The sequence below is a fragment of the Centrocercus urophasianus genome, unplaced genomic scaffold (assembly GCF_019232065.1).
Source record: "Centrocercus urophasianus isolate 14NV4802_14NV808 unplaced genomic scaffold, USGS_Curo_1.0 seq_25, whole genome shotgun sequence".
Taxonomy (NCBI): domain Eukaryota; kingdom Metazoa; phylum Chordata; class Aves; order Galliformes; family Phasianidae; genus Centrocercus; species Centrocercus urophasianus.
Genome location: NW_024884811.1, coordinates 5,020,245 through 5,046,234, shown reverse-complemented (window position 1 = coordinate 5,046,234; position 25,990 = coordinate 5,020,245). Strand labels below are relative to the sequence as shown.

The 25,990-nt window shown below is 42.1% G+C and overlaps 2 protein-coding genes across 4 annotated transcripts in view; one reads left to right on the top strand and one right to left on the bottom strand.

Annotated features, from left to right (window-relative positions):
* Positions 1 to 7,205, top strand: part of SERINC5 (serine incorporator 5) — a 43,710-nt gene extending 36,505 nt beyond the window's left edge. Inside the window, exons 11-12 of the mRNA XM_042825899.1 lie at positions 494 to 641; positions 941 to 7,205. Coding sequence (XP_042681833.1) covers positions 494 to 641; positions 941 to 1,088 — 296 coding nt within the window. The 3' untranslated portion in view covers positions 1,089 to 7,205. The remainder of the gene's footprint in view (positions 1 to 493; positions 642 to 940) is intronic.
* A 2,630-nt stretch (positions 7,206 to 9,835) lies between these two features.
* Positions 9,836 to 25,990, bottom strand: part of THBS4 (thrombospondin 4) — a 39,645-nt gene continuing 23,490 nt past the window's right edge. For all 3 annotated transcript variants that reach the window (XM_042825894.1, XM_042825895.1, XM_042825896.1), the window contains exons 10-22: positions 23,622 to 23,774; positions 22,078 to 22,182; positions 21,750 to 21,857; positions 20,692 to 20,851; positions 19,914 to 20,032; positions 19,093 to 19,145; positions 16,438 to 16,631; positions 15,988 to 16,166; positions 14,993 to 15,041; positions 14,697 to 14,893; positions 14,055 to 14,227; positions 11,994 to 12,133; positions 9,836 to 10,055 (exon numbers count right to left, since the gene is read on the bottom strand). In XM_042825894.1, coding sequence (XP_042681828.1) covers positions 9,994 to 10,055; positions 11,994 to 12,133; positions 14,055 to 14,227; positions 14,697 to 14,893; positions 14,993 to 15,041; positions 15,988 to 16,166; positions 16,438 to 16,631; positions 19,093 to 19,145; positions 19,914 to 20,032; positions 20,692 to 20,851; positions 21,750 to 21,857; positions 22,078 to 22,182; positions 23,622 to 23,774 — 1,692 coding nt within the window. In that variant the 3' untranslated portion in view covers positions 9,836 to 9,993. The remainder of the gene's footprint in view (positions 10,056 to 11,993; positions 12,134 to 14,054; positions 14,228 to 14,696; positions 14,894 to 14,992; positions 15,042 to 15,987; positions 16,167 to 16,437; positions 16,632 to 19,092; positions 19,146 to 19,913; positions 20,033 to 20,691; positions 20,852 to 21,749; positions 21,858 to 22,077; positions 22,183 to 23,621; positions 23,775 to 25,990) is intronic.

Here is a 25,990-nt window from a genome sequence, read left to right as displayed (position 1 = left end):
ATATATCAATACTGTCTTCAAACAACAGGCTAGTTAATAATTCCTTAACAAATGACTTGATAATGAAACGTACAGAAAGAACATGGGTGTGACTGACTGTGGGATTTTTGGATTAGCAGCACCACAGAGACTCTGGTTCAGGAGGAGTTCAGGAAGGGTGTGCCCTGTTTGCAGAACATGAAGGGATATCAACCTGGACTTGCCAGGAGAATATCCTACAAGTAGACCCAGACACTAAATAAATAAGCCAGACACTCAAAAAAATGGCAAGCCAGTACCAATGTGCCAGCAACCTGATACAGGGCAGCCTTTCAGTGATACTCCCTTTTTTTTTTTTACTGAATGCTTAGACCCATGCCCTGAGGGCAGGAAAATGCTCTGTCTCCTGGTTTGCAGAATTGCCCTAGACATTTTGTTGTTTTTCATGAATCTAGCCAATATTTTCAGTTCTCATTAAATTTGCTGAAGTTTTCTTGTTTTCTGTCTCTTACAGCTGATGCTGAGGAGCGTGTTGAAAAAAGGGGAGGCCAGACCGTGATTTATGATGAAAAGAAAAGCACAGTGTACAGCTACACCTTCTTCCACTTTGTTTTCTTCCTGGCTTCGCTCTACGTAATGATGACAGTAACTCATTGGTTCCAGTAAGTGCATTTCTTGTAGAGCCAAGAAACTAATGCCTCTGTGCACTGAGAGGAGAGATGTGAGTGGCAGTGCCTGCTGCTAGTGCATCTCCTCTCATAAAGTAGGAGGCTGCAAGAGAGGGCTCACGTCTTTCCTGGGGTATTTTTGAGTGAGCTCCTGCTCTGCAAATAACTGCTTTCCCCTGTGGCTGTGTTAACCTAGTTGCAGTGTGTGACCCACCTGGAGAAACAGAGGCTACTACAGTTTTCACAAACAGTGAGTTTATTGCTTTTTTTTTTTTTTTTCTTCTCTTTAACAGCTATGAAAGTGCCCAGATTGAGAAATTCTTCACTGGAACCTGGTCCATCTTCTGGATTAAGATGGTCTCCTGTTGGTTTTGTGTCTTTCTCTATTTATGGACTCTCGTTGCTCCGCTGTGTTGCCCAACCAGAGAGTTCTCCGTGTGAACACTCAAAAAAGCTGAGTGTTTTATCTTTTTTTTTTTTTTTTTTTTCCTGTTACAAATAAAGTTCAGTGGTCACTTTGTAATGAGGAAACACCCATTGCCTCATTATCATGATATGCCAGATAGTAACTTTTTAGCTAGATTAAAATAATTGAAAACTTTTTTTTAACCATTTTGAAATTGTAAGGAAGTGTTTCTCAAAGGGATGATTCTATTCCAAAACTTTTTAAGACTGATGTGCACAGTGCAAAGAACATGGTTGTTTCAAGAATAGAAATAAGTGAAATGCTTTTAGAATAACTGACAATCTTTCTCTGACCTTATTGGCAAGAAAATAAAAAAAAATAATGGTGCAGATATCAAACATTTACAGAAGATACATCTTCTAGCAGAACACATTCCTTTTTATACTGTATTATTAACCATGTCTTTTGCAATGATGATGTGAACTGCTGTTTTGTACAGCCTATAATTCTTGTAAGTAGTACGCAAATCCCTTTTTCCAGAAACATACCTGAATACTTCTGTAGAAATAGAGAATATATAAAAGTTTGACTGCCAAAACATCTAAACATTGTTTAAATATATTATAAATTACTGTATTACCTAGACTGAGAAAGCAATCTGCCATTGAAAATAGAGTATTTATCCACTGTAACTTTAACAGGCACCTGAACATTCTATGCAATTCAGAACTTATCCAGTCATTAACAGCGGGGAGTTCTACGCACAGAGATTCTTCAGCTCTAAATTTGATTGATTTTGCTTTGCCAGATTAAGATTAGTAACTGCAAGTTTTGTGTACTGTACAAGGATTTAAGATACGGTACAGTCTTAATTCAAAATGTTTTCTGCTGAGGAAATATTAATTACAAGAGCACTGTTCAGTTACTGATAGCTTTAAACGTGGAGTGCTCAGTTACTTTTCTACCCTGTTGTCTCCGTTTGTGTCTAAGGATCTCCAAGGGTCTTCACTTCTGTTTCCGTTACTTATTTGAAAATAGAGTGATAGAAAAAGGACTATAATCATCCTCCTTTTCTGCCTGTATTGTTTGGAAGCATTCTTCCTAACTGCTATACCTTTACACTTCTCTGTTGGCATTAGTTTTGTTGTTGCAATGGGAGATAGCCAACGGATCTGTTAATGGGAATGGAACTTCTTTTATAGTGCTCCTGTTTCCAGTAGTGAGATAAGGAGTCAGGAAAACAAAAGCAGAAAACACAGTGTGACAACAGCTGCCATAGTACAAATGACTGACTTGACAACATAAAGCCCTACTATATACATATATATATATGTGTATATATATATACATGTATATATATCTTTTTTTTCTTCTAGCAAACGACTTGGCGGTTGGACAACAGCTCAAATGCTTGAAGTTCTGAATAAGGCTGAACCTACTTAAATTATCTACTTACCAGGGGGAAGAACTTACAACTGCAAGTTACCCCGAAGGCTTTTTTTCCTCTTTTTCTGTGTGTATGAGTACACATATATGTATATACACACAATGCGACGTGTGCAAAGAACCAGTTTAGCTGGCGTAGGGTGCTTTGCTTTGTTTTGTTTTCTTTATTTGAAAACATGATCGAGCCTTAAGTGCTCACCCAATGCTTTCTACAAGACAAAAGCACAACACAGAGGCCAATGAGGTGGCCAAAATATTGATATGCCTTATTTGTTCTGCTGCCATAACTGATAGCTAAGGCACATCTGGTGAGTGATCCTAATGTAATACATCTCAGTTCAGCTCTTGTTTTGTTTGCCGTTTTCAGCTGTCTTTTTGCTGTGGTATCCTAGAGCTCCTGTCCTGCTTGCAATTTGCTAGTGGTGTTATCTTCCCAAATTCTAACGCTCTTACCTCAAGGAAAATCTGCAGGCATGAATGTCCTGGACATTGCCTACCGCAGTGACTAGGAGCCTCAAAATGCCTCTGGAGTGAAGACTATGGGAAGGAGGAATCTCTTACAGCTCCAGAGTTCTAAAAACCGGTGGCTAGTTTTTGTCATTCTTGCTTCTGCTGGGAGATACTGGTCTTGTTAAGAACCCTATTAGCAGGAGGCCCATATGCTTGGCTGCATTTGGAATCCAGCAAAGCAGATCCTTCTGCAGCAGAAAGGCCCTTGTTACTGTGTTTGCAATTAGGAAGCATTTAATCGTCATCTTTAAGATAAGAGCTTATGGACTGTGCAGTGATGAATGTTGTATCGCCCTACTAGTAGCAGCTGTTCTGACAAACAGTCTTGGTCCAGAACCTAAACTGTGAGCTGCAACTGAGATAGTCCAGCCCTACAGTCCTCCTGTGGTGAATGTTCGCTATGTTTTCTAATGGTGTAGGAGTTGCTTTCTAGTGTCAGTTATGTTGTGTCAGTATGAGAAAACAAACCTATTTTATTAAAATTAGTAGTGTTATTCTAGCAGAACAGTCTGGGCAAGAAGCTCTACAGAAGCAGGCATTATGTCAGGTTGTAAGTCAATGAATGGCAGCTGTTCTCTGAATCTGATAAAAGGGAACTTGGTCACAAATTTGGATGATTTTAATACGTATCTTGGCCAACAGATGTTCTTATTTGCTTATAAAAATGCTTATTTTATGTGGGTATTTGCCTACATAAGGACTTGATGCACCTCCTCGTGCGCACTTTTTATAACTTGTATTTAGGGAAACAGGGTTGTAAGAGGAAACTCTGCAATGAGGCCTGAGTTCATTCTTCTTACACAGATTAGCCTTGCTGAGTTGTTCCTTCACCCTCCCCTTTCACCAGCTATTGACTTTACATGTTTGTGGGTATACAGAGGGTGGAACAGGGCAGTGCCGGACTATGCTGTTCTGTCTGCACCTGAGCAAGCCATGTGGGTAAAAGGCCCTGGAAATGATTCTGAGACCCCAGATCTGATTGTGGGTCTCCAGGCCTTCCTAAGGAATTAATAATTGCTAGCACCTCAATACACAAAGCCTCAGTGAGGCACAACCTCTTGCTGGCCAGGCAAAGATTTCAGCCTTAGCATTTGTTATGAGATCTGTACTGTGAACTTTCCACACGTAACTACTTAGTAAAAATCTTGGCTAGGGTCTAAGATTCAAATGCTCGAATCACTGGTTGCTAGCAGTTCACAGAGATGGGCTTTTAGAATCTTTTTAACAAGTGCCTTCAGACTTACTGCCATGAGAGCAGTGGCACTGGAACTGGAAAGCCTAAACTGAGCCTGCAAAGCGGTGCTGCTGCCTTCACCGCTGCGTACGAGACGCATTGATGCCTGTGGTGCATGTGGGAGACCAAATAACCTGTGCTTGGCCAGATGCTGAGTGTCTGTCCTGCACTGATACTCGCCTTGTGCCGTGGCTGTTCTTTGAATTTGTTCCCAGGCATAAGGCAGCGTTGCAGCATTTCTGGTTCCTGTTATTTTCGAGCTGTGTAAAGTGAGGAAGCTGCTGTTTTTAGATAGGAAGACTGGAGGCTGTGCTACGTTTCCTCTAGTTAAACCTGAGTTTGAGTTAGTGTCATTGTTAGGGGACTCTTGGAGAACAGTCCACATGGGCTGAAGTTAGTTCTGCTAGTAAAATGAAATAGCGTATTGCTGTTTTTCTACTTGTTAAAATTGCCATCAGAAGAAGGCCTACTTGGAACCTCATTGCTGCACTGCTGCCTCTGACCGGAGCCATTTTTCTTGTGAAAGCAACCAAGAACTGAAACAGTGTTGACTGCTTTTTATTTGGGGATAAAACCAGTGGGATAAACTCAGAGAGCAAGTCTGTGAATCCAGATACTGGACTAACAAATGAGACCACAAAAACCTTATGAAGAACATACGGAAAGCAGATGGATGTGTTTGCTGTTTACCACCTCGTTCCTCCAAGCGCGCAGGCTGCCCTTGCAGCTGGATGCTGAGTAAGGAACTTCACTGTGCTCACAAATCAGTTGTGCATTTCTGATGCTTCTAGCTTCGTACTTTAAGCATTTCTGCTCAAAAAGCTTGTACTTACCCTGCTACTCTGATAAAGTTCTAGCTGGGTTTGGGCCACTTTTGTCTGAAACGGGTAATTTGGTGTTGATAATGCACGTGTAGGCCAGAGAGAGGGCTTATCCCTCACAGAATCACAAACATTGCATGTCTATTTATTTATTTATTTTATGTTTTAGCACCTTTTTCAAGTCTTGAAGCGCTTTGATAGTATAAGCTATGCACCTGTAGCAGTTTCACCAGCCACCTGTGCAGCCATTTCTGGGCCAGAGCATGGCTATGGATCGAGGAACCATTGCACTTGAAGAGAGAGGGAAAAAAAAACATCTGGTTCCTAACAGTTCTCTAATTTTGACCAATGCATAAGGGAAATCTAGGAATGCAAGATACTGCTGCTTTAACTTCAGCAAGCAGCCTGCAGTGTCATGGGGATCTTTGAACAAACTAGCAACAAAATAATCCACTGATGGGCTTTAAAGCATGCTATGAAGAGTTTATGCTAGGACTATTACACCTTTCTCTTAAATGCATTGGTGATGCAAAAAAAATTGTAAGACTGTACATACGTGGCTAAATGAGCAAGATTATTTGCAGCTAAAATTTTGTTGTCTTTCTGTGGGCTGTAGAAGCAATATGTTCTCCGTGCAGGCTGTATCCTCTCATTTTATTTGCTTTTTTCTCCTTGAGTTCATTTTTTCAAAGCACTGCAAATCTGCTTAACTCCCATTCTGCTGCATGCCATGGCAATGTCACTGGTCCTAGAAATTGACAGGTCTTCTTGATTCCTGCCTTCCTGTAAGAGCAGCACTGCAGTGCTGAAGCAAAGTCGAGGGTTGTAGCTTTGTGTATGGATCAGCTTTCCGATATGGAAAATGCATCTTTGTTTTCTTGAGTTGTCCTGCAAGTTCTTGTGGGAGGAAAACACATCATCAGCGCAGTGAAACTTTACTTTGTGTTTTCAGTTTTGTAAGCAGTAATTTAAACTCAGTGTTTCATATGACTGTACAAGGAATTGCCAGGGGTCGAGTGCTTGGAAAGCTTTGGTTCTTTGTACTGCTAGCAGGACACATATCCTGGGAATGGCTGCAGCTGCATTGCCAGCAGTCTGGAGGCAGAAGGTGTGGTGCTGTGAAGGGATGCAGGCGCGCAGAACCGTGCCTGGTGCAGCTGCTGTGGCGTCCTTCTATTGCCAGAAGAAACTCTGTAAGTTCATGTAGGCCACAAACCCATTTCTTCTGTTTAGTTTTTCCTAGTCCTGGTGTAGAATTATTCCACATCTGTTCAGTGATACTTCTTCTTAAAAATGCCAGACTTTTTTTCAAATGCAAACCACGTTGACTTCCCCCGTTCGCCATCCTCCGGTAGCTCCCACCGCTGCAGCACAGCCACACAGTTCAGAGGGGCTGCAGCTGAGCCCCGCGTGGCTCCAGCAGCTCCAGCTGCGCCAGGCAGAGCTGTGGGTGCAGCACTCGGGCTGTGTTTTTGCCAAAGAAGTCTCAGCCCGAAGCCAAGGAAAATTTTGGAAAGCTACAAGAAAATAATGTTCTGTTACGCATGCCTTAGCTTTATTTTTTCCTCTTTCTGAGATTTGTCCAGGTGCTTAGGTGTCGTTGGACATCCGCGCAGTCTTAAAGCAGGGAAAACTGATGTTCAGAGAGCAATTTTCAACTTGTCATATACAAGCTGAGAAAATACTTACAAGGAACATATGGTTCATTGTGTGCTTTTTATTTACCAGAAATGAATGGTGATTAGTCACATGTATGCCACATGTATTTGAGAACTGGATGCAAACTAGGCAAAATATAAACACTTTTTCTTAATGGTGAGGCGGTTTCAATTAGTCCTTTTCTTAATATCTCAAGGGAACTTTTCATGTGTTTGTGTGATTTAGTTTTATCAGTCTATAGCCCGGTGAAGTGCTAGTTTTATTTAACATTTTTGTGAGTGTTGTGATCTGTAGTAACTGTAATACTTTGACTTTTAGGGATTGGTAAAGGCTTCAGAATTCTAAGAACTTCATTGTAAAATAGCTTTGTCTTTTTAAAGCATGCTAATGGTTTTTATGGACACTTCCTTTTGTATTCTGAGTGAATGTATTGTTACAGGTTTAATGTTTAATGGACCAATAAAGTTTTTCTTACAAATGAAGTTGTTTGTGCTATATGAAAGTTGAAAAGTCAACTTAGGAGAAAATTCACATATATTAAGATAGGAAATAATCAGCTGCTGAGCCGCAGAATTGGTTGATTTTTTTCCCCCACTACATTTGGATGTTGTTTAACAGAAAAAAAAGATGTTGCTATCACAGATGGCATTATGGACTTCACTTGGAAGAGAGAAACAGCAACATATTGAGGTAAAATAGTGGTTTAACACAGCTTAATTGTAAGACAGGCACTTAACAAGATTCAAGACAACAAGGTGCACTTGATTATTTACTGCATAGAGGATAGCATTAACCACCCTCATTCAGATGAGTCACGAGGCTCAGAGTATGCTTTTGCTTTTCAAATTTGAACCACAGAGGTAAGGAGCTATGTGCAGCAAAACCCATTCCTGGTCCCAGGCTTGGTCAGTGATTTATGTCTAAGGGATTGCATGTGTGCAGTTAAAGATACAACCTTAACAAAGCTCAGACAGCTTAACAAACTAGTATCAGTCACTTTCTGAGGATCTGTATCGGCAAGATGTCTTGACATCAAGTATCAGAGATCTGTTTCTGCACAGATGTAACCTCTAGAGGTGTCTCTACTCAAGTGGAGATCATGCCTGCAGCCCACTGCCAAGTAGGTGAGCTCCAGGGGCTACAGGCTGCTTGTTATTTGTGGGGTAAGATGGCTGATTCAGCTGCATTTGTGTGCCAGCCCTCCCTTGAATGAGCATGCTCCAGTGGTAGCAGTTGAGCAAGATCTTGGGTTGCGGTGCAAGATAGCCCTTGGCTATGGCGCTGTTACCTGAATCCCCAAAATCCAAGAATGCAGCCATTATGACTACTCCTAGAGTTACCTGCTTAAATTAGTGATTATAGCCTGAGCAGCATTACGGCAAAAAATAATAAACTCAGGTGCAGGGCTGCACAGTCACGCTTAGGGAATAGGACATGGCTTCTCCACATGCGCTATTGCGTGGATCTGGTCACACAGGTAAGCAGAGCTGTGGGGGCTGAGGCCAGGAGGAGGCCTCTGTGGTGTGATCCCTGTGCAGCTCTGGTGCCAGGCCATAGGCTGTGTGCAGCGAGCAAGGCATGGAATGGGCTGTGGCTCTGCTGGCCTGAGCCAAAAGCCAGCCACCTCCACCCAGCTGCATGCATTGGGGCCTGGCAGGATGCTGCTGTCTTCAGGTGATTCCCCTCAGGAGATGGCCCTTAGGGAGTAGCAGTATTTGAAGGCCGTTCATGGTGTCCGTAGCCCTTGATTAAGAATTGGTGGAGTGAGAGGCAGCAGCCCCAGCACTGCTGAGCATTTGCAGCTGCTGCTCAACTTGCACAGGGGTGTGAGGGAGATGGACACGCTTGACTTTAGAGATGTGGGATCACAGTGTCTCTGTTGGACAATGGCCACACATGGAGCTCTGCACTGCACAACAGGCTGGAAAACAGTGGCGGTGAAGTGCTCACGCACCAGGTCTGATAGATGGGTGGCAGGGTTTCCCAGGCCCTGAGTATGACCTTGCAGCACATCTTTGTCCACAACAGGTAACTTCACAGATTCTGAATTTGTGGGTTATGAGGTGTCAGCACAGCATAAGTGTGAGCTCTGGCATCACATTGCCAGGTCTGCCAGCACTGTGGCCCACAGCTGAGTGAGATGCCCTAGGTGGCTGGAAGCTGCCAGCTGTGGCTTTGTTCAGGTACCTCCGGAAGCCCCAGAGCCAGATCCTGCCTCGCCCTCACCTGCCTGAGTCTGTGGACCAGCACGGAGAGCTTGGCTGCGGCATGGGCACTGTTCACATCCTTATGAAAAGTAACAGCTCTGTAGTCTGCAATGTCTTTTTCTGCAGCTGCCCTTGGAGCTTGTACTGCCTTCATACTGAAAAAGGATGCAGCAGAAACACACACGGTATCCAAACTTAGTAAGTTACAGAGTGCACTGGGACACTTTTTTGGTTTCTGTTTCCCATCCCCTTCCTAATGGTTGTTAACACTTAATTCAATGGTTGTATAGGTGTTTTTTTAACTTAAATAATCACTATAGTACTGGTTGAGAGAGCTTAGCTCTGAGCAGGGTCAGCAAATCTAAGCCTGGCTTGAGGTATGTGAGGCAGGATTATTTTCTATGGCTGTTTCACCTCTTTTTCTTTAAATCATGTGTAAGTCATGAACTGTGATGAGATCTGACTACAACTCCCTGCAGGCAGCTTTTTTGTTTTTATAGGCTATAAGTGTATTGATAATTTTCTGGAAGCAGGAGCATAGGAAGGTCTGACAGTTCTTGGAGGAGTTTTGCTAAAAGTAACGGGCTGCAGAAAATTTAATCTCTCCAAGGTGAGAGAAAAGCTTCTGACCTGAGTGTAAGTAGGAGTGGAGAAGATAGTGAGAAGCACGAGATCGTGGCAGCACCCACCTCTTCTGTTTCAGGCGGGACACAAACTCTTGTTTTTGACACATGCCAGAGATAAAGTTAGAAAGACAAAATTGCCCTTTCTTCGTGATTCTGTTTACTACTGAATCCAAAATGGCAACAGAATCAAACAGTTCCTGAGAATGGCTTAAGCATCATTACATTACACGCCACTGCCTAGGTCTTCAGGCAAATCTGAAAACAAGTGAAGCCTCAGAATGTTTTTGTCTCCTTTTTATTTTCACTTTTATACAAAAAAGTCTGACAATCACATCAATAAGAACAAGCTGAAGTGTGAACTCTTACAACAATCATATAAGGATTTAAAATACATTGTTATTGCAAACAATAAAGCAATACTAGTTTGCTTTTACTCCTTAAATATCCCCAACGCCAAATTGCTGAGCTTGAAATTCTTGAAAGTCCTCTGGGATGGTGTCTGAAAGCAGGAAAAATACAGGAAAGATCAGTCTCCTTATGACTAAAGGAAGAACTTACACTACTTGGTTGCATCTATTTAGGTAAAGCCTGATCTTTTGTTTACCTGTTAAGAATGAACTGGGACTGCTTGCAGTTTTAGTGTATGCCACTGAAACGCAGAGGAGCTCACAGGATAGTGCATGCTGCAGTGTCAGTTCAACTGGACTGCTACCATCCTTCAGATGTTTTGGTTTGTTTGGTTTTTTTTTCCCACCAAAAATTTTAGTGGCTTCTGCTGTTACATTTGTGATAGTAAAAAGCTGAGCAGAAAGGTGGAAAAAAAATTGGTGTCTTGCTTTGTAACCCAGATATGTGCACAGTACCAATTCCTTGATTTCCCAGCTCAACTGGGAAATGCCCATGGTGGCATGAAAAGCCATAAGAGGAAACATTAATCCTCAATGCCAGGACCAGCAGCAAAAACAAATTTAAAGCTGGCAAAGGAAGCTGGAGATGGGTCAGTGTTGTAAGAGTAGCTGTAGTGGTTGATGCTGAGTTTGCAGGGTCTTTTTGCCAGGTGCCAGAATGTGTCACCCAGGCAGCCACAAAGCAAACAGGAGAGCTGAAGCAGCAACTGAGCAGAGTTCAGCAGTGAAGCTGAACTACCTGATTACAACTGTGGTCTGATTCTTTCCACCCTGATGCTGGGCAGGTATCTCTGAACTCAGTAAATGAAATAACTTCATAAACAAATGATATATGGGGACAAAAAGTGGCAAGTATTCTGCTTTTTTCATCTGTTGGTTTGATAACTTCTTTTTTGAGCACCGAGAATTATTGTTAAGATTTCTTCACAAATGTGAGACCTCAACTGAAGTATGAAAGGGATGCTGGAAACTCCACAGAATTCCTTAGTGGACTTCACTAAACCACTGCAGTATCTGCAGCAAAGCCGCTGCCTGCTCACTGACAGGAAAAGTATCTGCAAGTGTATCTTCAGTAAGAGCTCTGAGGCATGCTTTCTGGGAAACCACACACAGTTTCAGACATTACCAAGTAATCTTTAATTGTTTGCATCTGCTTAACTGTCACTCACAAATACCAGCCTGTGCTCAAGTGCTCAGGAGCCAAGGTGCAGCACTGGGGGCTTTTCTGTACAGCACCTGTGTCCATCAGAGACTCAGGTTTGGCTTCCTAGATCCATGGAAAGTGAAGAAACTGTGCCAGGTTGGCTGGTAAATTATTTTACTATAGCTGCCTTGGTCAGTCAGGGAGTGATGCTGAGACAAGGGTCAGCCCCTGGTATCTCCACCTGGAGCTAGATCAACTGCTGATGGGCTGAAATGGCCCAACACAACCAGCTTCTGAGTGAACAAGACAGGATTTATACTGTATGGTGGGAGATCAGGTCAGAGCTGAGGATTTTACCCTATGTGGAGAGCCAGCATGCACCCATGGTCTGAGGACTCCACCCTTACAGGCACCTTAGGATCCTGTCCTCTTGCAGACAGGATCCTGTCTGCACAACAGGGGCAACCAGCAATACACAAACGATCCCAGCAGATCTCCAGATTGGCTTCACCTTGTTTTCAAAGCTTGAGGCACCGTGCATACATGATGACCTCAGTATGTCGTGCACGCACAACTCTCATGGTTGACTGCTTTTAAATAACATTTCTAATTCACTGATGACAGCAACACTACTTAGTGAGTACAATCTCTGCAGCACAGCAACTGCTCTGGGAAGAGCAGTTGTGGGGTGTTAGTTCTCATCTGGTTGGGCTGCAGTGCCTTTCTGGTGTCAGGGGAGGCATTTAACAGCCGTAAAAAACTTGTAAATGAAAATCAAAGGAAAAGATGCAAGATAGCTTAATTCAAAAGCTGGATTAATGTTCTTTCTGGTAATTTGCTAGAGATTACAAAAAAAACAAACAAACAAAAAAACCAACAACATTACCATTACAGCGATATTTCAGGTTGGACCAGATAATGTTTTCCTGAGAAAAGCAGAAAACTCCAAGCCGTCCTCCACGCATTGTGGTGTCTATAGTTACACCAGAGTCTGCCACCAAGTCAGAGCCTTCGTAAAATCTTGCCCTTAATGAAAACAAACAGAAGCTGTGTTAGGTCTTTTCTAAATCTGCAGCACTTATAAAAGTAGTTTCATTTATCTGCTTTGATTCCAGCCTTCTGCCTGCAGCCAGGCTAGGGGAGTAGAAGCTAAGACATAGCTCCTTTGTGGTAACTGGAGCAATGCTGCCCTCAGGAAAAGAGCTCAGCAGAGAAGAGGTTTTCTGTGTTTTGGTGGCTGCTGGCTTGATCCTGCCCTCGGTCCTCTATCAGTCTACAACTGGTAACTACGGGAGAAACGGAGAATCAGGTTAGGTCAGCTGAGGAATGCCAGATGGATTTTGTCTCACACAGTATGAAGCTAAGCTATTTTTTTTTTTTTAAATAGGCAAAGTTTCAAACATGCTGCATGGAATCTTAAAGCTGCTTTCCTGACTGTTGGATTTCTTTAAAAAATGTTTAGATGATTCATTCCAGGAACAGTTTTGATGATCTGGCACTTTCTTGTTATAAAAACTGTCAGCAAATTCCCAAATAACCCTGGGAATAATTGTGCCCTGCCAAATTTCCAAGCACATGCCCTGTCCTGAGGGTCTGAGCAGGACCACACTGCAGCCAAGTGAACTATCACAGCACCAGCTGTACCACATCCTCGGCCTCTGGATACCAGCAAACATCTCAATGCGCAGTGAACCTGGAGGGTCCTGCCTTGGGCAAGGATATCGCTGTGTTAGGAGCCAGCGCGACATGCAAGAAAACAGTGGGTGGTGAAGGGAAAGAAAGTTCCTATGTCTTTTCATAAAATAAGAAAATAATTCCTGTTAAGCCTATTTCCTGATTTGCTGAGGCAGAAGCTGAATGAATAGAGCTTGTTGCTCACTCGAGTGCCTTTTTCCTAGATGTCCTTGTAGCCTTGGAAAATCTCTGTAAGACACATTATGGTCTGTGGCATTAGGCCAAAATGGACAGCAGCAAGATGTGGGCAGTGCTGGCAGAGGTTCACTTCAGGCCTGCCTGAAGGATTTTGTGATACTAACAGGGCTCCTATCTTCAGCTGCAAGTCAGTTAAGCAGGCTAGAGAGACTGCAACCACAAGCAGACAACTGCTTGGGAAGCACCTTCGTGAACATCTTGATCTAAAGGAAATGCAAAAATGTGCCACCCAGTGGCTAGGAGACAGTCATTGACAATACCAACATTCTTAATCCACTGTAGCTAAAAGTCAGGCACACCCACTCCACTGATGATGTGCACCAGAAAATGGAATTATAATAGCACCAACTTTGTGCATTTCAATTGCAGAGTGATGATTTTTTGAAGAACAATCCAGTTTCCTGTGTTTATTCTATCACAAGCTTGCAAAATCTGTGCTAAGAACGCTATAGCGGTTTTTTTGCTGTTTTATTTTTTCAGAATCAAACTCTTCAGAACGATTGCTTCTAAATAACTGCTCTTTCTAAATTAAAAAAATAAGACCAGTTTGAATGTAGTTGTACTTAACAAATAAACTTTCTCAGCACATTCTCTGTGACCTCAAATCATCGTGATTACTAATCTTAGGAGCGCAGCCATGGAATGGACAGCTTTGCTTACATATTCTGTGATAACAACCCTAAAACTACTAAAACTACAATTCAAACTAAAAGATCAACATTAAGACATTTTTAAATGTCTTTTGAGGAAACAAGGTATCATAGCCATGAAGTGGTCTGGTAGTGCTGGGCAGTTAAAACAAAGATGGTAAAAACATCAATTACAAAACACTTAGCTTGCAATTGTTTGCCCTAGGAAAAGAATTGCAGGTGGAAGTTCACAATTGTAAGCCCTTACAGCTTTCTAACTGCAAAGCACAGACACCACAGATTTTCAGATCATTTAAGAAATGTTGAGAAACAACAGTTTAAGCAGACATATATCTGTACTCACCTTATCTATTCTTTACTCTTACCTGATATACCCAATCTGGGGCCTGTGCTGCAAGAACCAGCGGTAGGAGACTTTGTCTTTCCACCCCACATTTCGAGGGTCTTTCCACAGCAGCCTCACCTGGTCACTGGTGTCCCCTGTGTGCCAGAGGGAGTTGCGCAGGTGCTCACCTGGGCCTGTCTTTGATTTCACAGCCTGCAGAAATACATTTTTCAAGTACTGACAACAGAGAAATGTAACTTCCAGCAGCACTAAGTCTTCTGTAGTGGAGAGATCTGCAGAAGCACCCTCCTTCCCACTCACAAGCCCACAATTTCTTTGGTAACTGCAGCCACTACTTACATAGAAAAATAATCAAATACCCAGGACCAAGGAGAAGCAGGCAATGTGACAACTAGAGCAGGGACTAAATACTCCAGTTGATGAACAAAGGACTGTCAATAAAAACCCTTAAGAAACTGTGCTGATTAAACAGGCTGAGTGACAGCTGTCTGACAACAGTTTTGGCACCCAGTGCGGGGAAAGGAAAGCAGCTGAACATCACTGCCAACACGCAACATGATGACTTTGCCAAAGTCAGAAGGGCCAATGCCTGACATGAAGGCTTAGCCCACAGCCAGGCTGTAATGACCACTGCACCCTCAGCTAGGATGCACGAGCATACCTTCAGCTGAATGCCAGGCTCTGCAACAGCTCTGAAGGGAGTTGCTTGCCAGTACGTCTGTTCGGTCTGTTTCCACATTACTACATAAAAGCTAGAGCTGTCTTGATAGCCAAAAATAAAACCAGCGTAGTCGTCATCTGTCACTGTGTTCACATGAAAAGTGCCCTCGAAGTCAACACCATTAAAAGCAGTGTAACCTAAGGAGATGCAGGGTTAAAACCAAGTCTGCAGAAAAAGCCTTCACATGCTACTTGATTTTCTGCTATAAATCTTGAATCTCAAAAGAGCACACATACCAACAGCAAGGCCAGGATCACTGTTCATAGTCTGCACAATTTCCATGCCCTGAAAGATTAAATTCAGGGTGGTTAGTGTGCATGACGAGCTGGGTTGGCTAAGGCTGGCAGCCTCTTCTGGCCTCCTGCTAGCACCCCCTCCATGCCTTTCCTCTCTATGCTCATAACATGTCTGTAACACTTGCCGCTCTGAATTAAAAAGAAAGCTACAATCAAATCCTCATATTTCACCTGCTTGTGTGCACAGAGTTGGGAATGATTTTTCTTTTCCTGGAGGACTGGACTTAGTTTTCTTTCCCTCCCTGCCCCAATTATTCTGAAATCACTGACTCTGGGCCAGGATTGGAGATGAGATGGAAAAAACAAATGGGAGATGAGGACTTTTGCAGGGCCTCGCTCACAGAATTTCATCACTGTTCAGGATTAAACTGACTGCCAGGACTAGGCAGAGGAAGGTTTCTTATACATTTCAGCTGGTTTGGCAGAAATTTTAACAATGGGAGTGAAATGTCCATTTCTCGTGACTGAAAACATTTCCCTTCTGAAGACTAAAATGTGTTAGTATAAGCAATATTTATTGGACTTCATTTAGGAGCAGATCCTCTGCTATACAGCAAGTCAGACTTTCAAACTCTAGAAAGTACTCTTGAAATTTTACTATGTCATTAGTATTTGCGCTGTATTTGACTTCTAGCAGCAGTGTAACACTTCTAGAACTAGTTAGCCTACAGTTATTTTAGTTCATTACAGAGTCCAAGAATTGTAGGGGTTTGAAGGAATCCCTGGAGGTCACTTAGTCCAACTCTCCTGCAAAAGTAGCATCAAGCTTCAAGTTTCTGTGCTCTGAGGGAAAACTGTTCCACTGTTAACACCTATACAAGAGCCAACAAAACAGCAGCTTCCACTTCTCATTCATTTACAAGAGGTTTGACAAGTACAGAGCTTTTCAAATGTTCTTTCTTGGACACGTGAGGAAAAAAAACATGTATTTTTACCTGGTTTAGAACCACCCAGTTAGGGTCAATCTGAGCATCTCCCTCTGGGTCCAACACCACGGTCTGATAGGCCCTGAAGTCCGTCAGGGTGATCTCTGCATTCTCAGGGCAGACATCAATCCGATCAATTACTGTATCCTGGTCAAAATCAGACTCGCACACATCCCCAACTCCATCACCTGAACACATCAGAGAAGCGAGAGTAAACTTACAGTTTAGTAAACTTACGGCAGCAAGTAGTCACACTGACATAGCTGCTGAACCCGGATGTCCAAGGAGCGGCAGAGTTTCTGTCCTGACAGCTAGTATCTGCAGATGGGACATAAGGAGCTCTGCCTTGGCCCATGGGTACCTGCATGCACATAGCAACCATGCAGTCTCAGTCAGCGTATGTGCTGGGGAAGGATGTGGTGTGCAACTACCAAAACCACTCCTGAAGGCGTGACTTACCATTATCATCTTCCTGCCCTGGGTTGGGGACTAGCCTACAGTTGTCAGGGCCTGGAGGCAAGAGATCTGGAATGCCATCATTATCATCATCCTCATCACACTCATCACCCAGCCCGTCCTTATCTGTGTCCAGCTGGGAGCTGTTGATAATGGTGGGGCAGTTGTCTGTGCTATCCTGGTGCCCATCACCATCACTGCAAGCACAGAGACAAAAAGAAAAAGAGGCATCAGCTCCCACCTCTGCATAGGGAGAACACCTGAATGGGATATCCACGAGAGGCATCCTAGGAGCTTGGGAAACTGAAGAGGGGGGGACACCATAACCTGGTATCACTGGGGTGGCTGGGCAGCAAGGAGACAAGGAGGCTGTAAAATAAGCTGGCAGAAGATGTAGAGCTAGGCCTAAAGCTATAAAAATACCTGGATAAGGAAATAAAAAGAAGCCTTACAGGGAGTGGGGAAAGGTACAACAGCCCAGGATCCCACATGACATTTACTCCTAACGAGTGTGTGCTTCCAGTACCTATAGTGTCACCAATCAGAAGTCACAAAGCTGACACAACAAGGGGTCAATGGCAAGCATGTCCATTTTCCACACATTTTTTCGGAGCTCATGAATCTTTAACTGTGAGTTTGAGAGAAATCCATGGGAGCATCTGCACAAGCCCCAGAAATCAGACTTGTTTAAAAATAAGCAACGGTGCTAGACTGCAGCATGCTGAATTTTGTTATGTTACTTTTTGCCAAGAGACCACACAGTAAGGAGGTAAGTACTGCAGCTCCCACATGCCACACCAACTCATGGTGCCATCAGCTGTGAAGTAGCAAGGTACACAGTAGGGGGACACAGACTATAGAAAAAAGTTCAGGAAGGTTTGGAGTGACTGCCTTGTTTCCCGATTTATATGCTTAAGTATATCCTAATCCTTGACAGGACAAGGGGAAACGGCTGGAAACTGCAGCATAGGAAGTTCTGCACAAATGTGCGCAAGAACTTCTTTACAGTGAGGTGACGGAGCACTGGAACAGGCTGCCCAGGGAGGTGGTGGAGTCTCCTTCTCTGGAGATGTTCAAGACCTGCCTGGATGCCTGCCTGTGCGACCTGCTGTAGGGAACCTGCTTTGGCAGGGGGTTGGACTCGATGATCTCTGGAGGTCCCTTCCAACCTCTACAATTCTGTGTGTGTGATTCTAATAACTGAGGAGGAGGAATAGAAAAAAAAAAAGGCTTTCACTTCTTGTTTTCAATGTGCATGTATATACATATATATATACACACACACACACACACATATATATATATATGTATGTTTTCAATGTGTGTATATATATATAAATACATATAATATATATATATGTTTTATAAATATACATATTTTTTTAATGCAAGAAACATGACAATTATTGTGTTTCTAGTACTGCAGATGCACAAGTCTGATGAGATTTTATTCCCCAGGGGAGCTATAGGGGCAGTTTACTTCAGATCTATGCCAAGAGCTACAGCAGTGTCCTGAAGTCAGACGTGTTTTATACAAATATCATAACCAAAATGATTTCTGTAAAGTGTGGATGTTTCCCTTCAGTAGCTTTTTGCATGTGCAGCAGCACTACAGTTTACAGGTATCCATATTCCCACCTGTTTTTCCCCCAATAAAAGTGGGGGCTAAAATTTTAGGTAAGAACAACCAATGCCTGCAAGTTTTAGGGTGAAATGCAGTGAGGACTGTATACATTTATCTATTACTGCATGGCTAACCTCAGGTCTATGTGGTCTAACAGAAGACGTTTCCTATACATTAGTTAGCTTTCAGGAAAGAACAAAATGTTCTTCTTTGAAAACAAGAAATAAGCAAGGCCTATCTACTTAAAACAGTTCCCAAACAATGGGGGCCCTCATCAGCTACTACACCAAGACTGGGAAAGCTCCTAGCAGACATGGTGAAGTAGGTTCCCCTGTACTTGCCACCCTGGACCACAGCACCCACCAATGCCTACAGAGTGAGACTTTGCAGTTAGGCTGTGTCAGTTCTGGAATGAGCATTTCCCTGCTACCCCCAGATTGTGCTGTGCAGAACATGCTTCCAGCCAGGCAGAAGGCAGTTTGTCACAGCACATGGTCTCCTGAACATGAAGGCTGCAGATGAGCCTTATCATTCTTGCTGTACTAAAGCAAAGGGCTGTATTTGAAAACGATAATAAATATAATAAAATTATGAAACACTGCTCTTATGGAAAAATACATACCTCTTAAATGTGAAACTTCTGCTAAAGCATAAAAAAAAAAGGATGAAAAATAAAGAAAAGCAGAAAAAAGCAAGCTCCCTCACTAAGAAGCTCTGAGCAGTGCTCTGAGTTTTACAGGGAGAAAATTGTTATGAAAGTCATTTCCACAGGAACTAACAGGAAGTATGTGTGAACATGGGGCTAGGGGTAAAGGGCTCCTTTACTGCACTGCTGCAGGAAAGTGAAACAACAAGGCTTACAAATCACAACGTTGGGGGTTTTTTTTGGAAATTTATATTCCTTTTAAAAGGTACTGAAATAAAATCCAGTCTCATATGAAGAATAACAACTCTCCAGGAATCACTACCATGCTTCGGCTCAAGACTAGCCCTTCCACTTCCCTTCTGCTGCTATGGTCCATGATACAGCATACCTGTCCTGATTGGTATCACAAGAATCTCCAACCAGGTCATTGTCAACATCTGACTGCAAAAGAAAACAGAGGTAGTTCCCATATCAGCTGCAGAAAGCATCTATTAAAATAGCAACAATAAAACATAAGTAAATCAAATGCAATTAAAATGAGAGCATGGAAAAAAGTTTGTTTTGTAAAACCTACTTCCTTCTTTGCATCTTACTTCTTACCAAAAAGTCTGCTTTGTTACAGAAAAAAACAGAACGATGAATAAGCAGATTTAAATTGGATTGGAATAGCTTCCAAAAGAGGTGAAATGCAAGTAAAATTCCTCAGTTTCTAGAGATACATACCACACATTTTTAACCTAGGCTGATTCCTTAAATGAACAAATTTCTCTAAAGTTTCCAGCGTAAGTTAGTTACAAAGGGTTTCATCAGAAGTTAAAAGTGTCACACTGACTTCTTACCTACAAGCAATGAAAGTTTTGCTAAGTAAGGATTAGGTCCTCATGAAAGAAATACTGACTGTAACTAAATCACACCACTGTGGGAGTCTGGCAGTGGACTCTGTCAGACTGGGGCAGGCTCACATGAAGAGTGGAAGACACTGGTGACAGTGCTAGGGAAGCAATGCTAGCAACATCCAAAGATACAAGAATATGCCTGCTGGTTTCCCTTTTCAATGCTAGGAGCATGTGAATCTCTGCAAAACCCTCCTGAATACCTACTGTCAGAAGAGAAACACCGTCTGCATGGGCTGCCTCATTCTCTTAGATCTTTCTGATCTCAGCAGTCCTTCTCCTTAAATGTAAATGTTTATTCCTTCTGCCTGCTAACCTGATTTGGATTGCTGACTGTAGGACAGCTGTCACAGGCATCACCAACACCATCATTGTCCTTGTCCTCCTGGTCATGGTTGGGGATCCTCTGGCAATTATCTAAAAGGTTCTTAATACCTAGAAAAAAGTGAACAGGATATTAGTTTAAAAAAAAATCAGCATCAAGAATAGAAAATACATTGCTCCTTTTCAGTAACTACATAATCCTGCAATGACATTAAAGATCTGCACAGCAAATCTTTTGTATGTGTTTCCATTTATTTAATCACTGTTAGAAACATCTTGCTGAAGAACAGTTTTCAATCCAATCATACATCCCTCATTAGTTACACACACTTCACTGTCTCGTTCCGTGTCACATTATAGGATGAAATATTTTATCTTCATTACTACACCTGAAAGACAGTGACTTTTCTTCTTTCAAGACTCCTACAGCAATGGACATAATACACCACATAGCCTATAAGCATTTGGCAGAGGCAGCAGCTGGATAATCTAGGGCACATTAGCACCTTTAAGGGGTTACTGAATGACCAATAATCTTAACTTAAACCAAGTTTTGTTCCATGCTTATCTGTTATAAAGTGTTTGGCACTTCAGATGAAGGCTAAAAGACATAAATTGATCTAAAAGAAAATTACTTTAAGCAGAGATTTCATGAAAAAGGGCAAAGTGTTACATGACAGGAGCTGTTAACAGAAAGTTGTTATAATACACAATAATTTCTGGGTAAATTTCAAGAATATCAGAGAAGTTGTAAGCGAAGAGTTACCAACCATCTCCATCCATGTCATCATCACAAGCATCTCCTTTCCCATCACCATCTGTGTCCCTCTGGTCATTATTCAGGACACTGCGGCAGTTATCACAGGCATCTCCAAAGATATCTTCATCACTATTTCTCTGGTTAACATTGGGAGTCAAGACACAGTTATCCTGCAAGAGGCACAGATCCAGATCAGATATAATGGAGCCATGAATCCTGCACTCCCACTTCAGTGAGCCATTTGATATTTTACACAAACATTAGCTCTGGACCAGATTTCACTACCTCTCTCAGAGCTTTGCTGTGTTCTACACACCACAGGAACACTAAACATGAACATTGAAAACCATAAAGATTTATTCATAACTTTGACAGCTGATTCTCATTTTGGATGGGTCCACATAAGTAACCTGCATCTCAGCAGCATTTGTCAAGGTCTGTAAATGTTCTCGATGAAAGGTGATGGCCCTCTTCATGTACAGACTCAAAATAAAGCTAAAACACTTGGGAAATTACAATCTGAACTTCTGTTCTGATATATTCTAATGTCCCCACGTGGAAATCTCTTTCAGAATGTGATCCAAAGCTTTTTCCAGTTACTGGCAAGACATCCACTGTCTACAGGTTTTGTATCTCCCATTAATTGTGCTGTCCTGTCAAACTGCTCTTAAAAAGAAAGTTAGTAATATAAGTAATGTACCTAAAGGTCATGTTAAGGGACAACGAAAGAAGGACGTAAGTTCTGTGAATAAAAAGCTGTAGAATTTGATGCTAACACATAATAATGGAGCATATGCAGGTGGGACTTAAGGCTGGTTGGGCAGCCTTAGTTGTTTCTTTTTGTATGTCTTTTTTTTTTTTTTTTTTTTTTTTTTTAAGGTATTATAAATGGATGTCTTTTTTTTTTTTTAAAAAAAAAAAAAAGAAAGCGGGATTTAAAAAGCTGCTGACAGTAAATTGTATTGAATATTTGGCAAATAGAACTAGATTCCAAACTGACTGCCTACTGCAGTAATCTGAGATCCTTCTGTCTGCACAGACTCCTGTACCCCAGTGTGTACAGAGTACCTGCTCATTGGGAATGCCATCTCCATCTGCATCTTCATCACAGGCATCTCCAATCCCATCATCATCAGCATCTTCTTGTCCAGAGTTTGGTACAAACCTACAATTGTCCTAAAGAAGAAGAGAGACATGTTCGGTGTACTGTGAGACAAAGTTATTAAAATTATGAAAGTATCTGATTTTCTATTATTCTTTTAATTAAATGAGATAGAATTTATTCTCAGGAGTTCATTAACTTGAAAAAAGATGAATACATATTGTCACACTTCTTATGTTCCTCTTCATCCCCTATGTCTCAGAATTAGTAGAGCATTAAGAAAGAATTTCTTACCTTCCTGCAGCTTTCAGCAGGGCAAGAGAGCTCTTCATTAGGGTAGCCATCAATGTCAACATCTTTTCCACAAATATAACCATCACCAGCCCAGCCAATGCCACACTATCAATAAAACAAGGCAGTACTACCAAAAGATTAATAGATCAATGCAGTAATATCAACTTTGAAAATACTAATATGCAGGAGGCATAAACAGGCATTGTAGTATACTGAAATACACCTTAGCATCTCCCAGTGTGAAAAGAAAAACTGTAATTCAAGCTCTCTGTATCTGGGAACAGCTAGAATAAGCTAAGGTTTTGTTTTAAATGGACTGTCTGGCTGCAACACTTCATGATTTCAGCAGGAGTTACACATTTCCTACAGTAATCAACAGGAGTCAGTTTTGGTTCTTTACCTGCAGTTCAAAAAAAGAAATGCTGCATCAAGGCAGAACATACACATAGCACCTCAGCAAGCGACCAAGAATCAGCTGGATGTTTTATTCAGTATCTCAAGAATACACCATTGATCAGAGGATATTTTAATAGAAAACTGTTCTGACAGTTACTGAGTTTGCATTGGCATAACAAGTACATCAGTGCACAAGTTCCTCCTAGCCAATGACATAGGTATGATTCAAAGCAAACCCTCACCTGAAACTGAACATAAACACAGAGAAATGCATGTGGCCTCTCCTGAAAACAAGGACTTGCCTGTACAAGTATCTAGGTATCTTTCATTACTGCATGGACTTAATATAGCCTCATTTCGTCTTTGAAAAAGATGGCCATATAAAATGAGACCAAAGCAAGCACCAGCGAAAGCATGCACTGCATCCAAATTTAGGGCATGGGATTAGACCCTCCCCTCCCCTTGCAACCTCAAAAAACTACAAAATACAATTAGACTGGTATAATAAAGAATCATATGCCACTTAGTGCCCTGCTGCTCCCAGGGAAGGAAAGCACAACGCAGTCTATACTGTACATAAAATCTGTGATCTCATTTGGAAACCTATCATCTCTATCAGCAGACAAATACAAGCACTGGGGGTATGCTGACAAAATCCCTAGTTATGGCTATGCAGCCAAAAACCCTCCACTCAGTAGAGCACCAAGAGAGGGAATTGCCCTTGGGATGCATTCTGTACATCGACACTTGTGAGTCACAAAGAATCATAGAATTGCAGTCATTAGAAAGGATCTCTGGGGATCACGTAGTCCAACCCCTCTGCTAAAGCAGGTTCCCAGCAGCAGGTTGCAGAGAGAGTCCTTTCCAAGGAGAATGCAGAAGGTCTATAAAAACCATTCTCAAAAAATCGTAATCACACAAATGTATGCAGCTCATGCAGCAAATATGGCACATGAGTATGGCTGCCTTATAGAAGAGATGCAGGAGGGAAAAAAATTGCAGGATAGACCCAGTTTGGTTATTTTCATAACTGATCTGGGCCAGTGTGCTGCAGTTTGGATACTCAACTGTAAGGATATAATGACCACAGAGACTTGCTCACTTTCAGCTGTTATTCATTGTACAAATGAATGAATTTATGAACTCACAATACATGTCACCTCTCCTCGCCTTTCCTCAATACACCGGGCATGGACACTGCATGGATTGAGGGCTCGACTTCTGCAGCTTCTCTCAGCCTGGCACCCCTTGATTTGGTCGCCTGTATATCCTGATTTGCACTGGCCACAGCGATAAGAGCCCTGTAAGAACAAAATGTTACCAGCAAGCCCCTTTTAACAGACTTTTTCTTTTTAAAGCAAGCGTGTGAGCAAGACTCATGTCACACTGCTCACGCTGTGCAAATTCATTCACTAAGGCTTCCTGCCCTGTGAACAGATTTTCATACAGAAATCAGGTTTTTCTCCCACACTACAAATTCTAAAATAAGCTGAATTCACACCTGTCAAGATCAGTTTTTTGTTTAGCCAAAGAAAAGTCTTGCAGCAACAACAGGTTCCAGATGATGCATTGTTTCCACCAGTATCACTATAAGCTAATTCCAAGTGGTCAAAACTTTGTGTAAAAATTCTAAGCAGCTTCTATTTATTCAGATTCAAAGCTCTTCTTTCAGTGTAAGGCTGATCTAACTGCTTATCTAAGCTGAATTGGGTACAATAATCACAGAAAATCAAGAAAGTTCATTTTGTATTTACTCCATTATTATTTTTTAATTTAGATGCTTTTAAGCCAATATGAGATAAATCATGTTCTTCAGAAAGGAATTCAGGAGCTGAAGCCTCATTTACATCGTTGTAAAACATCCATGCAACCTTTTTCAGTGGTTTACCTAGAAGCACAAATACATTTTTATGAATTGTATTTGTACAACTCTTAGGAAAAAAAAAAAACCCACAACACATAGAAGCCAAAGAATCTCAGTTTGTGCTCAGATAATCACAATAAAGGATACAGCTCAACTTCCAACTCAACTTTCCAACTCAAGACACTTTTGATTCTAAGAATAATTACTTCTGTCAAAGAAAAGCAGTGGACGGATCTTCAACAAACTCAAGCCTTTGTGAAATTAAGGTGCCCCAGTGTCATGGTTTTGTGATTTTTGGCTTTCAGTATTCCACATCATAACATCATGTGGGGCACTGGGACTTTAACTGTCAATGCTCAAGTCCTGGGTACCTGCCCTGAAGAGAAGAAGAACTACATTCCCCAGGGGACCTTGTGGTCAGGGAGAGGAGGTTTAACTCCTGGCAAGGTCGCCTGATCTCTCTTTCTCGCCTGGAGATTCTCCCTCTCAGCTCTCAGACACTCTCTCTCAATCTCACAAACTCTCTCCCTTTTTGGGATACTATGGAATAAGGCCCGATAAGCATTAGCCAGGCCCCAAATCATTTGTGCCTCCTCAGATCTGCCTGAGCCGCAACATTCCTGTCTCAAATAAATGCTTAAGCTTTCAGGGTCTTTCAGGTGTTCAGGAGTAAAGTTCCATGACACCGAAGATGTCCATCTCTCTAAAATCTCTCCCAAGCCTCTCCACACTCCCTGCCATTCAGTATTCTCTGGTTTTGGGGAAGGCTTCCTCAAAATACAATAAATACAAAAACTGACTGAAATGATGAACAGTAAATTCAGGGAGATTAACAAAGCCATCAGGTGAGCATTCAAAAACTGCATAAAGGATTCAAAGGAGAGACTGGGAGCCTGCTTAAAAATCCCAAGTTCTGTGAAATTAGCAGCTCCCTCTGCAAACAGGTTTAAAAGAGAAAGCAGAATCATTTTCTTTTCTCTCTTTTACGGGAGCAAGATAGCAGTGCTCAAAGTTTACAAATATCCCAGAACACTGGCAGTCCGCCTAGACTTTCAAGGTCAAGTTTTCAGTGAGCACCTGTGAAAAAGATAAACTTTCCCAACGAAGCTCTCCGAGAGCAGAGAGAGATTCGTTCTAAAAAGCTAAAAAACAGCCTTTGCCCGCATTCTCCACCAAGAATGTCAACGGTTTACGGGCTGGTTCGACCCGGTTCCGTGATGAGCGGGGCGTCACCACAACGCCACAACGCTGAGGTGAGATGCGCAGTCCACCTTTCGGACACTCTCTCTCTATTATATTTGATTTATTAGCTTCAATTCTGATTATATTGTATTATAGTGTGTTAACTTGCATTCCGATAATATACTTAGTAAATTAGTTTGTTTCTCCTCAGATCATTGCCGCTGTTTTAATTATTTTGGGGTCTCCTGTTTCCTTTTTTCCGGAGGCGCAGATCTGCAGATCCCTCCGCCCCGCTTGTCACGGAACTGGGCCGAACTAGCCCGTAAACCATTGACACCCACACAAATTCACTCTTCCCACACAAAGTCTACTGGGATGTCCCAGTCCAGCATTACAGAGAGGAATTTACAACTCAACCGGGCAACTTCTGTCTTGTGTTCCTAAATTTGAACTCTGTGCCATCTGCATACT